Source organism: Larus michahellis, chromosome Z, assembly GCF_964199755.1.
Source record: "Larus michahellis chromosome Z, bLarMic1.1, whole genome shotgun sequence".
Lineage (NCBI taxonomy): Eukaryota > Metazoa > Chordata > Aves > Charadriiformes > Laridae > Larus > Larus michahellis.
The window spans coordinates 64,151,042-64,165,000 of NC_133930.1; the positions used below are offsets into that span (position 1 = coordinate 64,151,042).

At 42.2% G+C, this 13,959-nt stretch overlaps 1 protein-coding gene across 4 annotated transcripts; it reads right to left on the reverse strand.

Moving 5' to 3' along the window:
- Positions 1-547: 547 nt before the first annotated feature.
- STARD4 (StAR related lipid transfer domain containing 4) lies at positions 548-10,805 on the reverse strand. Of its 4 annotated transcripts, none has more exons than XM_074569264.1 (6): positions 10,616-10,738; positions 10,189-10,318; positions 8,201-8,250; positions 6,514-6,640; positions 5,362-5,476; positions 548-4,827 (listed from the first exon to the last, which is right to left on the reverse strand). In XM_074569264.1, the coding sequence occupies exons 2-6, from the start codon at positions 10,291-10,293 to the stop codon at positions 4,592-4,594; spliced, it is 633 nt and encodes a 210-aa protein (XP_074425365.1). In that variant the 5' UTR covers positions 10,294-10,318; positions 10,616-10,738; the 3' UTR covers positions 548-4,591. The 4 variants fall into 4 exon arrangements, with proteins under 4 accessions (XP_074425365.1, XP_074425368.1, XP_074425367.1 ...); XM_074569267.1 differs by having other exon boundaries at positions 4,448-4,827; positions 10,129-10,318; positions 10,651-10,805; XM_074569266.1 differs by having other exon boundaries at positions 4,448-4,827; positions 10,129-10,318; positions 10,616-10,805.
- Positions 10,806-13,959: the final 3,154 nt, after the last annotated feature.

The window sequence follows — 13,959 nt, forward strand, 5'->3', positions numbered from 1 at the left end:
AGGAAAGCTTGTACATAACATACAGACATTTTCTTCCTTTGTTTCTGTAGGTGCTAATTAAATACATGTCAAAATACGTGTTGCAGCATGCTTTATAACCCTAATGTACATCTATATGCCTTTTGCAAGGTGCTACAGGATCATGTGTTTTGGATTAACATAATTTTCATGGTTAATAAACCATTTCTTAAACCTGCTAAAAAGTAAGTGATACTAAGACACAATAATAAAGTTCTTGCACAGCAATCATGGGACCATTAAAAGGGAAAAAAAAAAAAGAAAAGAATGTAAGCTTTGAGAAAATCCTATTTGTACAGTTTTCAAGAGATTTCAATTTAGCAAAAATCTGAGCTGTGCATCTTCCTCAGCCTAAATCAAGTTCCTAAGTAAAGACTGGCTTTTTGGCTTTCAAAGTTAAGGAGATGAATTGATAGCATTAGAGAGCACCATGCAGCTGAAGAACTACATCATCAGGCGTGACTCCCCAAAAAGTAACCCGATACATCCGCCTGCACAAGTATTGAAAAAACCACACCATGAGTCTGTTGGAATTCATGTTTTAATTTATTCTGCAATTGCATTCAAAATATAAATACAATCTCTTAAGTGCTGAACACAATCAGTTAAAACCACTGTTAAGATAGACTGACTTTCTGAACATGGGCACGACTTGACTGGTTTCACTAGGTACAGCAGTGAACCTCTTAGGTTGAATCACGAGGTCACACCATCAAAACAGTTCTGGTTATTTATGATTACTGGAGGAATTGTGCACTCTTTTTATGTTTTATAAATTCAGCATGTTTCACGGTTCTATATTCATCAAATTTGAGATCAGGGCTTGTGCGGTTCCCAGAGTACCTATCTGAAGTACGAGTCTGCCTCCCAGAAGGCTGTGGTAGAGTACCTTAGACTGCCCCCAAATTGAACTTAGCCCTATTTCTGTCTTCTGCATATGTAAAATACGGAGCACAACTACAAGCAAGGTTTAATGCTGGAGGGTTTAGATGAGGAACAGAAGCCAAACTTGAAAATTATCTTATCTTCAGCCACGTTTCCCATCCACACATAGAGAACCTAGTTAAAGTGCCAAAATTAGACTGTCATATTGCCTAAAGCCCTGAAAATTTATTTTTTTTTTAAAAATACTAGTCATATAAAAATAATTTTGATGTGTCTATATACATGCCATTTCCCTAGCAAAAACTGTTCTCTGCTATTCTTGGACACCTTGTTCAGAAGTCACATTCAGATAACTATATTCCAGTTTAACTGAAACACTCCTAAGTACTGTCGAATGTCACAAACCTGCAGAAGTTCTGCTTCTGTGAGCAAGACAGAAATCTATACTAGGTAATTTACTTTGTCTCCCACTACCTGTTAATAAGCAAAATATGGGCTCTTGCACTTTATCCTTTCAACTGCTTTCCAGTTTTTACTGTCCTGGCTCCATCTAGATTGTCCACTAACTTAGGAGGAAAACAACACCATGGTGGGAAAAGAGGTTCCGATCGGATAAATACTTGATATTGTGGCTTTCTTGGTTCTGAATGTACTCTGGTTAAAGAACAGTTGTGCTCAAAATCTAACACTCCTCTCAATCCTTAGATACATAAAAGAAAGTAGGTTTTCATTTCAAATAAATACAACACACTATGAAACTGGACATCCTTCTTCTAGTTCTGTATTACTCTATAGCTGAACTGCTTGGAATAATGACTGAAGGGGTATCAGCTATGCATTGCTTCAGCAGCATAATCAGCACACATTGTCAATCACCGCACTCCTACATCAGAAAAATTTTTAGAACTGTGAGATTCCACAAAATAAATTCTTAAAATTCGTTAGCACCTTCCATGATATCTCCTCATCTGAAAACTGGAGAGTTGTACTATGCTCTTTTATTGATTTAAAAATAAAATAAAATCTGGTTCTGTTCTCTGTCTCTGACAGTCTCTGTTATTCACTTGACTGCTCAGAATAACTTGCAAAGCAATAGGCTATGTCTGTTAAAAGACACAAAGCAAGTTTAATCAGTGTTTAAGGAAAAAATTACTGTAATGCAAAATAGAAGGCCTACTTTCCTTTCAGAAATTTTGCTCTCATTCACAAAATCTTTCCATTTCTAGGCCTGTTACTGAAAACAAATCTGTTGACAAAAAGGAAACCTGCACGAAGAAATTTTTTATTAAAAACATCATCGTACTTAAAATAAACTAGCAATTTTCTTCCATTTAAACACAAGTTCTTCTTTCCTCAGCTGCTCTATGCTTCATCAGCCTATCTTCACTGAAAGCATAAAAAGCCATTTCACTGAACACTAAATAAGGAGAGATACTCTAGAGGTGTTTTAAAGCCCTTATAATGGGTGTTTGGAACAGGGACCTCAATCTTTTCTGCAGTGCCTAGCGTTGTACAAACATCATCCTGTAAGTTTCTTGTGCTCCTTTTGACCCATTTCTCCAGCACTGAAGTGCCTCTGTGTAGATTTAAACTGGTCTTTTTACAGAGCAATGGAATATTTTTCTCTATATCCATCTGTATCACAACCCCTCAATTAGTTAGTCCCAGCAGTTTTAAAAAAAGAAGACACAAATATGCAGATTCACTATAGATGTAGTCTTTATAATTGGGAAGAATAAATAGGGTACACTTTACACAGCTCCCTCTATAATCAAGTCAGGATTCATCCCACAGACCAGTATTGCTAGGGCTTTCATACTTGCCTCCATACCACTAGTAGAAAGGAGTGGACCCTAGCATTTAGGAAAAAGGGTGTCTGCTGACACTGATTCCTTAGTGGTGAAGAATCACCTTGTGAACTTCCAGTACTGTGGGGGAAACAAGGAAGATAGAAAAGATAGGAAGAGTAACCAAGGAGTTCAGAGCGAACTGCAGAATACGCAAAACCTAACAGGGAGATGACATTTTCTGTCTATGAAGACACCAAAGGCTGTTTGATGCCATTGTTTTTAACTGTCTTAAACAGTACTAAGTGCCTTAATACATGAAGCATGATGGAAGAGCTCTCGCTATATTCTGCGTCATGTTTTTTCTACTTCTTTGCCTGAGCAATGAGAAAGAAAAGTCCCCACTGTTCAGAGTTCAGCTACAGTGGCCGGTGTCAAAAGAGCCAATATTACAGGGCAACCATTTTCATCAATTTTTTTTTTTTCCTGAGAGTTCACAACCAGTCCTTGGATTGTATGTATACAACTAGCCCCAAAATATTAGGGCTCCAAGGTACTTTCCCTAACTACAACACAGCTAAATTGGCCTCTAGTAGCACTGGTAAAACACAGGAATAATTACAATCTCACTTGAGCAAATGACGCATACCAACATTAAAAGCTTAATGTCAGGTTTTAAAGAGAATGCAGGTTCCAAGCAGCATAGACAGCAATCTTTTGTTAGCACCTGATAAATATCCTTAAAAAATTTACCCTCCAGCCTCCACCAGATCTGAGCAATTCTGCAGCTTGAGTTTTGGCCTTCAGCTGCTCGTGTTTTAAGATGCTAATTTAATTTATTGCAAAGATCTATGTAGGGGCATTACCACAAAACACTACTGTGCTGTACCAGCAGACTGGCAGTCTGTGCTGTTGTGGCTACATCAATATACCTGAAGCAAGTTACTGGTCCTTTCTGTTGCTTTAGTAATCCAGGATTTTCAGTTAAGACAGAAAAACCCCAAGCCCCACACAATTACATGCAAATTTAAGTAAAAAATTCTTTAGAAATGCAGAGTATCACAGAAGATCCATTGGAGGTTTGCAATTTTGACAACTGCATGATTAAAAGCCCACTAAAAACTATGGAAAGACACCCAATGACTTAAATGAGCTTTGGATCAGCTGTAAGGGCATTTCTTTATCTATGCACTGAGACTGTTATATACAACAGTTAATTAAGTTACAATTACAACACTGAAGAAATGCCAATAATGAGTACTTGTTACAATTACAACACTGAAGAAATGCTACTAATGAATGCTTATTTTTGCTAACAAGAGCAAATAATTTTCTTATGAATAGTATCGTTTAACACCTTAGCTATGTAATATCCCTATCATATTTTATTTGATTTATATATTTGATTTATATCCATAAATCAAAGCAATTTTTAAAAAACAAATTACAGATGCACCTGTACAAACTAAATAAATAAAAAAATTTAAGTAAATATAAAAATATATATATTACAAAATTACATCTTCAATGAGATGCTGCCTGTACAGTGACCTGCACCAGAAAAATCCCTAGCACTCCACTCTCAATACTGTTGGTGAGAGCTGACTTCATGCTGCATTTTTCAAGTCCACAGACACATCTTGTGCTTTCTACCTAGGAAGCCAGGAGTTTATAGATTCAGACTACTCTTCACACAGCTGAAGAGTGCTGAGAAGGAAACAGAATCTCACACCAATAATTTGGAATGTAGGCTAAGTATCACATCAAAAAGTTCTTCATAAAGTTGTCTGGATCCTTCATCATAAAGTCAGGAACAATGTTACTCACTTTTTAACTGAGTAGCTAACCTATGCTAAGCTAAACAATATCACTTGATTGCAAGAAACCCACTGCCTTTCACGTCACTGTTCGTCTGTTTTCAGTGCCTTTTTGAGGTCAGAGTAGAAATTGGCCAGGGTACTAGACATGGCAGTGTCTACAGCAGATCGTGGTAGCATCCCTCGCAGTTCAGTCTGAATATAGCCTGTCAAAAGACTGTGGCTAGGATAGTCCTTAAGAGGGACGCAGAACCAACCACAAGGATGATTGAATCCACGGACAAAGTTAGGTCTCACCTCTCCATAGTCTAGGCTTATACCTATCAAGGAAAAAAAAAACAACAACAACAAAAAAAGGAAATTAATTTGAGACAGATAAAAAAATAAAGGTACAGGAAATTTAAAATGTACAAGTTCCTGCTTGGGGAGTTTAATAGGCGACAGACACACTTCAAGTTTCTGGGTATTTTCATGCATGAAAGTTGTCTGGTCTTCACCCAAAGTCCACAACAGACAAGCAGAGCTAAATGCAGAAATTCTGACATTAAAAAGACAATCCTCCCATTTACTAGCTAGTTGTTACTCCACCCATTTTGCTGTAAGAGCTGAGTCAGAGCACTCAACTTCTCTCTACCACTCCTGTTGCACAGTTGGCATAAGTGAAACTTGGCACACAGGGATGGCTGTACACTTCTTTAAATCTGTAAGATGTTAAAATACCTTTGAAATACTTGTTGGAAGCCATCTTACACCATTTTTAAATGCTTACTGCAGAACTAAACTAATTTGAATTAAATCTTAAGCCAAGCAGCTGTTGCAAAATAAGAATTAAGCAGATATAAGTGGTGCCTTACCACATGTTAGAAGTCCGTCTTCATAGCTTGTAGTGTAAGAGAAATCAACAAACTCCCTTGGTGCTATGATGTTCCAGAGCTGGCCAGCAGTGGTGTAGCGCATCACACAGCAGTTCTTGTTGAGTGACAAAATAAGGAGGGTAAGAAAACAAAAGCAACTTAGTATAATGAATACAGGGAAAATTACAGCTGTAGGCAGATAGCCTTTTCCACAAAGGTCACAGACTGTCAACAATGCTGTGCAAACAACTGCAGTGAGGTCTGAATGGCTGTGTCATTTTCAGTCTAAATGTTCAACGTTTGTAAGGACTTGCAGTCTGCAACTGAGAACTGCAGGGGCAGAGAACATCTGGCACCTTTAAACCATACTGACTAAAACTAGAGAACTGCGTCATGCCTGGGAACTGACAGCCATGTGGGTTTTATGTGGCTTACCCATTACTTAGCAAGTCCGAAAGGACCATGAATAAATTGCAAAAGGCCTCTCTCAGCACTAAGATGCTCTGTCAAGTATTTTTAATCCACCAAGTGAATAATAAAACAGAATGGAAACAATTCTTTAAAAAAGGTGATCTTATAAGACAATAGAGTTTGCATAAATTTTAGGGAATAATTAGCAAAAATACATTGCCATATAAATCTTAGAGAACCAGAGCAGAAGAGAATCCATGTTCAAGCCAGATGTCCACAGGGTTTTGAAGTCCCCCGTAACCAAAGGAAGGCTATCAGCTCTTCTGTAATCAACTTCAAACCTACCTTTCTTTAGCAAGTCCTGCCCCTTAGCATGAATTATTTTGTCTCCCAGCATGCTGTATAAAAAGGCTTTGGCATATAAAATATCACACTGTAACTCTCCATATGTGAATTTTATAAGAAGCTAACAGAGCTCCCAGGCCTGAGAAAATTGTGACCGACCAAGTTTTACTCCTTTATTTTTAGCATTGATGGAAAGATGAACTTCAGCCTTCAGAATAGGACTATGCAGCCACAAAGCATCATCTGAGGTCACCTGCCACAAGTATGCACAATATCCCATGTGCATGCAAAAAAATATTAGTATTGGTTGGAATGAGTACTCTGCTGTACTGTTAAATTCATATATGCATCTATACACTATACACATTTCCCTTCAGAATCTAAACAAGTCGTCACCTCTTCAAAGGTTTCCAGGATGTCCATTGTAGTCATTAAGCTGTCCCAGTCTAGCCTATAAGGTCCAGGGCGAATATGATCCACTATTCTGTTAGTAACATCTTCCACCACTCCTTGAGCTTTGTAGCTAGAGAAACATATGTTCATATTTAAAAGTGAGAAATTCTTTATAAATATTCCATTGATTTGCAACAGCACACTTACTATAATACCTTGAAACCCAGAGCTACGGTCAGTGGACAATTGTATCAGAAAAACAGTACAGAAAAAGACCTATGGGTGCATCTATTCTTCTCTGCAATAAATGTTATTTTGAGAAACTTTGTCCTTATGTGGTAATCACTGTTTTGTAAATGGCAAACTCCTTCCTCAGATAAAAATCATCATGTTTATTTCTCTAACAACTTGTTATTTTGCTCTTCTTCCTGGGCAAGCAAGGGAGTCCACCAGGGACAAGTAAAGGTAAAAGCAAAAAGAAAGGAGTGCAGGAATACAACAGGAAAAACATTTTTCATAAAGTAGAAGTAACAGTAGTGGAACAAAGCTAATGAGAAACTATGTTATGCTTTGGTGGTATATAAAAGTACCAAATGAAATAATTTGGTACAAAACATTACAGAACATTCACTTGTTATCGGATATATTTAGTAGACACCAGAGATATTGTTTACTTGCCCACTCTGAAGGGGAAGACTCCATCAGGACCATTACTTTCAAAACACTTCTTATTCATTACGCTGCTCTTATTAATAGTAGGTCAAGCAACAGATTCACCTATTCACTTGTGCAATTCGCCCATATTCACTCATAATTACCTGGCTGGAGCCAATCTGAGCTGTATACTCGTAACTGGAGGACCACGTGAACATGCCAGTGGCTTCTAGGTAGGTGTCTGTAAAGTTCTTCAAAGTGCCAGGTGTATACACAACCACCCTGGAGTCTTCACCTGCACATAGCAGCCACTGCCCTCTTGGCAGTGGTTCAAGTTATACAACCTGTTGCTGTCAGTGTCCCCATGGCCCTGCACAGTCAGCAGACTCTTGGTGTCTGGTGTCATCAGCTCTTGCAGATTTAACGGGACTTAAATTCCACAGAACGTAGTATCAGTCTTTAAGATACTTTCAAACACTACCTTTTCAGACAACTTCCCATTTTTTCAGGGTGACATCCTCTAGTAACTATTTCTCTACCTAAACCTACAGATACCAACAGAACCCAGTGACTGCAGGAAAGGCCTTTATATCACACATCTTTCCCATAACTACACGCTTGATATTTTACTCTATTGCAGTTGCATAGTCACTGTAACAGTCCAAGCACTGACTGGGTTGTCACCCAGTAACACTTTGGACCTACTGAACCTTGACTTAATTCTGTGGTTCGCAGACCTTCTTTCCAAAAAGTCTGGGCATATGTTGTTGCCCACTTCAGCCAATGGGAGTTTTGTGGTGTGTTCCCCAGTTTTCATTGTTTGTTGTTCTAGACACCAGGCAATACTAAAGCATCAAGGTATAGCATGAAAAAGAAAGGGTACAGGCACACTAGATGATCCACCTAGCTTCTCCTCTGCAGAATCCACGTAGCTGAATACACAGACTGTATGTAAAATCCACAACCTTCATTTCTAATCTCTACAAAACAAATCTGTGGAACATTAAAAAAGTATCTGCTCTGCAGGCCCACTTACAGGTATCCACTGAATTCCTCTGATGGTTTACGCCACACAGTCGCATCTTTCTGAAAATGGAAGATACGATGATAATTGTCACCTACTTACAATTATAAGATGTCCAGAAAATTCTTCAATTTTTCTGAAGAAAAGCAAACAATTTTACCATTTACTATGATTCACCCCAAAGTGCTCATTGACCTGGACACTTCTGTACACTTTACTTAAGAACAGAAGCAGATGCTTCAGACATCTTTTACCCCTAATATTCCATTTTTTCAAAAAAATCAGTCAACTGCCTTTCTCGGGGTAAAATGATAGAAGACTGCGCAGAAATGTGTCCTGGCAGGACAAGCTAGTTTACTATGAATAATGGAACCACAGTACTAGAAAAAGCCTTTCAATTAAAAGGCAACTGGAAAGCCATTATCTGGACACTATTCAGGCAGGAAGACCACACAACTTGTGTTTGCACTCCTGTGACACATAACCAGACAGATGAGTGCAGGAAATGCTGACAGTGCCAGACAAGAAAGTTTAAGATACCCTTCTCTCTTAAATGCCTGACAAGAAGTTTCTCAAAAGCAGTAGTCTATTCAGAGAAAATGAAGAAAACAGCGTATTCTGATTTTTATCTAACTATTAAATGGAACCTCTGTACAAAATCTTTGAATTTTGTTGTTAAAGAGAGTACCATATGGCTCCTTTTTGTTTGGAATCATGATTACATAAGCACAAATGTCCTAAGAACAGTAGCGTAAGTACTGCATACAGAACTGTTTAAGATATTTAGTGGCAAAACACATCTCCCTGGTAGGCAGATAAAGCTCTGAATTTCTTTTACATAGCACAGTACCAAAACACAAGGAAGGCAGGCAGGAAGGGAGACAGGAAGGAAGGACAACTGGAATTTTACAGTGGTAAAATCTGGGGAGTAACCTGATCTGAAACAGTGAGATTCAGGTAATTTCCTAAAGGAATACAATGGTATAGGTAAAAAACTTAGCATTTAGCAGAACAGAGGTGGTGTATGTGTTTTTCAGGAGTGAAAGGCTTGGATACTCTGTTCCTCCCTCTCATGACAGTGAATTTGTTAATTTTGCAAACAATCAAGTTACATTTGGAACACGTGACCCTCTCTTACCAATGTCTGCCCATAAAGGAAAAAAAAAAAAACAACGAGACTCACCCAAGCCATTGTAAGAAAAGGGGAAAGACAGAAATTTACACTAGTCCTATCACATTGCTACACTGAGATACCAAAATATGTTTCTACCTCCTATGCAGGACAGGACTAAAAAGTGTTAATCCAGCCTAGAACTGATGCACCAGCTTGATGAAGCAGAACTCAGAATAAGTCAAGCAGCTCAAAAGAAGTATGGCAAACTGCTTGGAGAAAGCAGGAATTGCATTCTCTTTCATGGAAGAAAACTTACAATGATGTGTGAGCTCTGAAGGCACTGGAAACTTGAAGCAATAGGAGAGAAAGAATTAAGAATGATCTCACTTTTTAAGAGGAAAACATTTGGAAGCTGAAGCATGATGGGTTCAAGTATTACAGATGAAAGAGATTCCAGAGGCTGGCAGAGCCTACCAGCTGGCTGTGGCTGGTCTGTTGAAAGTACAAGTGAGCATCTTGCAACACTGCTAGTGCTAGAAGTGTTTCCACAATTTTCTTTAAGAAAAGCCTATAGTCTTACAGCGGTATGATTCTTCTATGAGATACTTCCCTGAAAATGGGTAGAAGGAATGACAGAGTACGTCTGTAAAGAGGAAAAACACATTCCACCATCCAAAGCTGTACTGTCCTAGAAGGGTGGTTTCACTTTCATATGAAAGCCCTGCAAGAATTTGCCAAATGCTTTACACACGTATTATATGCCATAATAAGCTCTTCTCCTCCCCCCTCCCCTTCCCCACCCCCCCCTCCCCGAGACACGGGTGACCTCAGCTTCCTTGAGAGCGCAAACGGGGCTGCAAGGCAGGAAGGCGCCCGGAGCACTCACGGTTCTCTTGGCGACCCGCCATTCGCTGTCTGGGATGCTGTGGTACTGAACCAGAGTGTTCCGCAGCTTGGTGGCCAGGGGCGCTGCATCCGGCAGCAGATCCATCGGCTCCCCTCCGGCTTGAAGGCACCTGCGAACACAGGGGCAGCCACCAGGGCAGGACCACCACCTTAGGGACGCCAACAGCAGCACGACCCACATAAATCCACACACTTTGAACGGAGAGAGCAGAAACGGACACCACCGCCGCCCACCCCACACAAGTGCCCGCTTGGCTCTGGGGACAGCGGGCGGCCGTCAGGGCCCCTCAGCCCGGCGGGAGGGGAGCGGACTCAGGCCGTCGGCCAACGGGCCTCCCCTAGAGCTGCCCGGCCGTTAGCAAGGCGTGACGGCCGCCGGCCCCCCGCCGCCGGCCCCCCGCACTCACCCGCAGCTTCGGCCCTCCGCCTCCTCCGCACTCACCCCCTGGCGGCGGCACTGCCGACCGACGCCGACCGACCCCGGCCGCCCACCGGGTGATGGCCGGCAGCCAATGAGAGCGCCGCCGGCCTCCCGGTGTAGCCAATGGCGGCGCGCCTCGCCGAGGTCGGGCAGGGAGCTAGCCCGCCGCCGCCTCCTATCACGCGACCTCTCGAAATGGTTGCCGGCGTGTCGTCATGACGCGGGGGAAGGAGGACGCCCTCCCATTGGCTGCGGCGGAGGAGCGGGGCGTTCTGATTGGGTGGAGGGAGTGGCGTGATGGGGAGGGGGCGGGGATAAGCGCCACTGCGAGCTCCAGGGCGGCTGGAGGCGGGTTTCCCTCGCCTCGCCTCGCCTCGCCTCGCCTCGCCTCGCCTCGCCTCGCCTCGCCTCGCCTCGCCTCGCCTCGCCTCGCCTCGCCTCGCCTCGCCTCGCCTCGCCTCGCCTCGCCTCGCCTCGCCTCGCCTCGCCTCGCCTCGCCTCGCCTCGGCGGCGGGACGGGCGTTGGCGCGGCCCGCCTCCTGTCCCGGTAACACCGGGCTGGGCCCCATCGACTTCGGGGACAGCCTGTCACCACAGCAGCGCCTGGGAGCAGGCTTCAGTCATCGGGCCAGGCTTGCGCCAGGGCTCAGCTTCTCACCTGTGGCCTGTTGCTGTCGCTTTGTAAAGGCTTTTTTAATATGACTTTATTGAGATTTACACAGGTTTGCAGCTTTGCAGTTGAAGCGTCCCAGGGATTCACCGTTCAGCTGGGACCTGTTGTGCAAGCGCAGATGTGGTGGTGGTGTGGTTTGGGCTGGATTGAAATGAATAACAGATGCTTTCCCGCACCTCACCCTCCAAGGAGAGGAGTGAGAGAGAGAATGAGACTTAGGAGTTTAAAAAAAGAAGCTAATGAAAATATTAATAAAATAATAATTAAAAAAAAATGAAATATATAGAATATATACAAAACCGTATCGAGCTCCCAGGATGATGATCACATCACAGGCAAATACAGGGAAAATCCCAGACTGGACTCAGTGACGGACAGGAACTGAACTCAGGAACTGGATTCAGGAATGCACGAATCAGGATCTAAGGCAGATGAACAGACAGAGTCCTTCTCCAATGCCATCCATCGAAGAAAGAGGGCTGACCCCTTTGATCCCTCAGCTTTTATACTGAGCATGGGGCAGATGGGATGGAATACCCTGTTGGTCAGTTTTGGGTCACCTGTCCTGTCTGCTTCTCCCCACAGGTGCGACCCCTCTATGCTCTTGTGCTTCCAACCCTCCAATGGGACAAGTAACAAAGATAGCTGACGTTGGTTGTTACAGCAATAAGTATAAGCAAGAGCCTCTCTGCATACCCTTCCTTGGCATAAATTGGAAACCATCAGGTCTCATCTCTCTGGGAGCAAACAGTGTCTGGACAATATGCCATTAATTTTAGAGAGTTCAGTTAGCTAGAAGTGGCTTAGCTGAAAAATAAAATTACTGAACAGAAAATTGTTTCTGTTTTACCTCAAACCAGGACAGGTTGGCAGGAGCAGGGATGAGCGTTTTCCCTGGGTCAGTGCTCCTGGGTTGCTGTTAGCTATGACTTTTGTCACAGCATCTGAAACTGAAAACACAGTATTTGTCCGGCCACAAAGGGCTTAAGATGGTGCAGAGTACAGCAAGTGACATATTGCGGTAAGAAAGCCTGAGATACTGTTGCTTTCAGTCAGCAGTTCTTGCAATGTGGTTGAGCAGGCTTTTGACAAGTATTGAAGTTCTGCTTTGCTCTGTAAATCATCAAACAGACCAGATTCTTAGGAATAAGGCAGCACCTGTGGTCAGCCCACAGCTGAAGCAGACTTCAAAGTATGTGTAACTGCTTGTTTCCTGCAGAATTGCACTGTTCGCTGGGCTTTACCCAACCCAATCCAACAGAATCACATCAGACAACATCCATGCAAAAAGACCAAACTCTTGGAAGGGCAGAAAAAGAAATGGGGCAACAAGTAGGTGGTTAGAAAGAGTGGGGTGACAACAGATCTTTGTGCCGTAGTATGTTGTTCATTTTGGTCAGTGCTGGCTCCCAAAATTAATGCCTTGAACATGGTTGTGTTCTCAGTACGTGGCTTTACACCATGCATTTTGAACTGCCCCTAGCTCCTCTTGCAGTTTACAGCTCTTGGTCATTTTTCCTTAAATGAAAATGGGTCTCTAAACAAAGATTGTGCTTTTAAGGACATACTAAACAAAAAGTGAAGATGCAATCCTTGAAATTTTACAATACAGAATCAAGAGTGGTTGAGCTGAAAGCAGAGTGACATTATAGGAATGTATTTTACCTGTCTTCCTTCAGACTCCTGTCTGGTATCTTCCTGTGAGTGAAAAATTGTACACGTGACCAGCCCCTGGCTGCTTTCTCCATTCTTCCCTGCCATGTTTCACATCTTGAGGCCTAGTGTTTTCTTGCCTTTGAGTATGATTTTCCCTCCCCATGCGCTGTTACCTAGTTTAAACCACCAATGTAAGCTTGTTCATTGGTGAGGGAGGGAAACTTTTTTAGAGGGAAACTTCTTTTTCTTAAAGTAGGGAATGACAAGTTTTTATTGGAAAATTATGCTTTTTGAATAAAACCTTATTTGTAGAAATGTGTCATGTTTCCACAGACTGGACAGGTTTTAACGGAAGGCTGCCTGGTCTCTTGAAAGCTTCTCTGGCAGCTCATACAGCAAGTTTCTTAAGCTTAGGAGGACTGCAAGTCTTCTGTAAAGCCCCTGGATGCTCTACATTCTGATATTCAGTATTAATCTTATGATTTGGGCCAACTGGATGCTTTCAGAGCTTAGAAACTAGTTCTTCACCACAATGAGATGGGTACTTCTGTATCTCCTAGGCTTTCCAACTGTGAAGTGGAAAGCGTCAGTGAAGCCCCTGAGATAACTGATGTGCGAGTGACGCTGTATGCATTTCCTGGCATATGTTCCTTCGCTAACTACAGCAATACCTACAGTGCTACCAGCTGATCCTGTGCCTATGCGAGGAAAGTGCTATGAGGAGGCAAATGTTAAATGTTGCTAACCATGCCATAGCTGAGCCTTTGCTGCTCCTTCCTCCTGATTTCTGTTGCATAGCTCTGCAGCAGTAACTCCTGATCTACTCCCAAATTACACCAGATCCATATCACCCCTGAGGTATGCAGTATTGATGTAGAAGAAGATCTGTTCCTCTTGTCATTCCCCACGTCACACAGAGGAATTTTGATTACTGGGATGGGTGAGGTCCATGAACAGTCAAAAGCTCCAAATACCTCTGTCCCCCAACTTGAAAATAACTT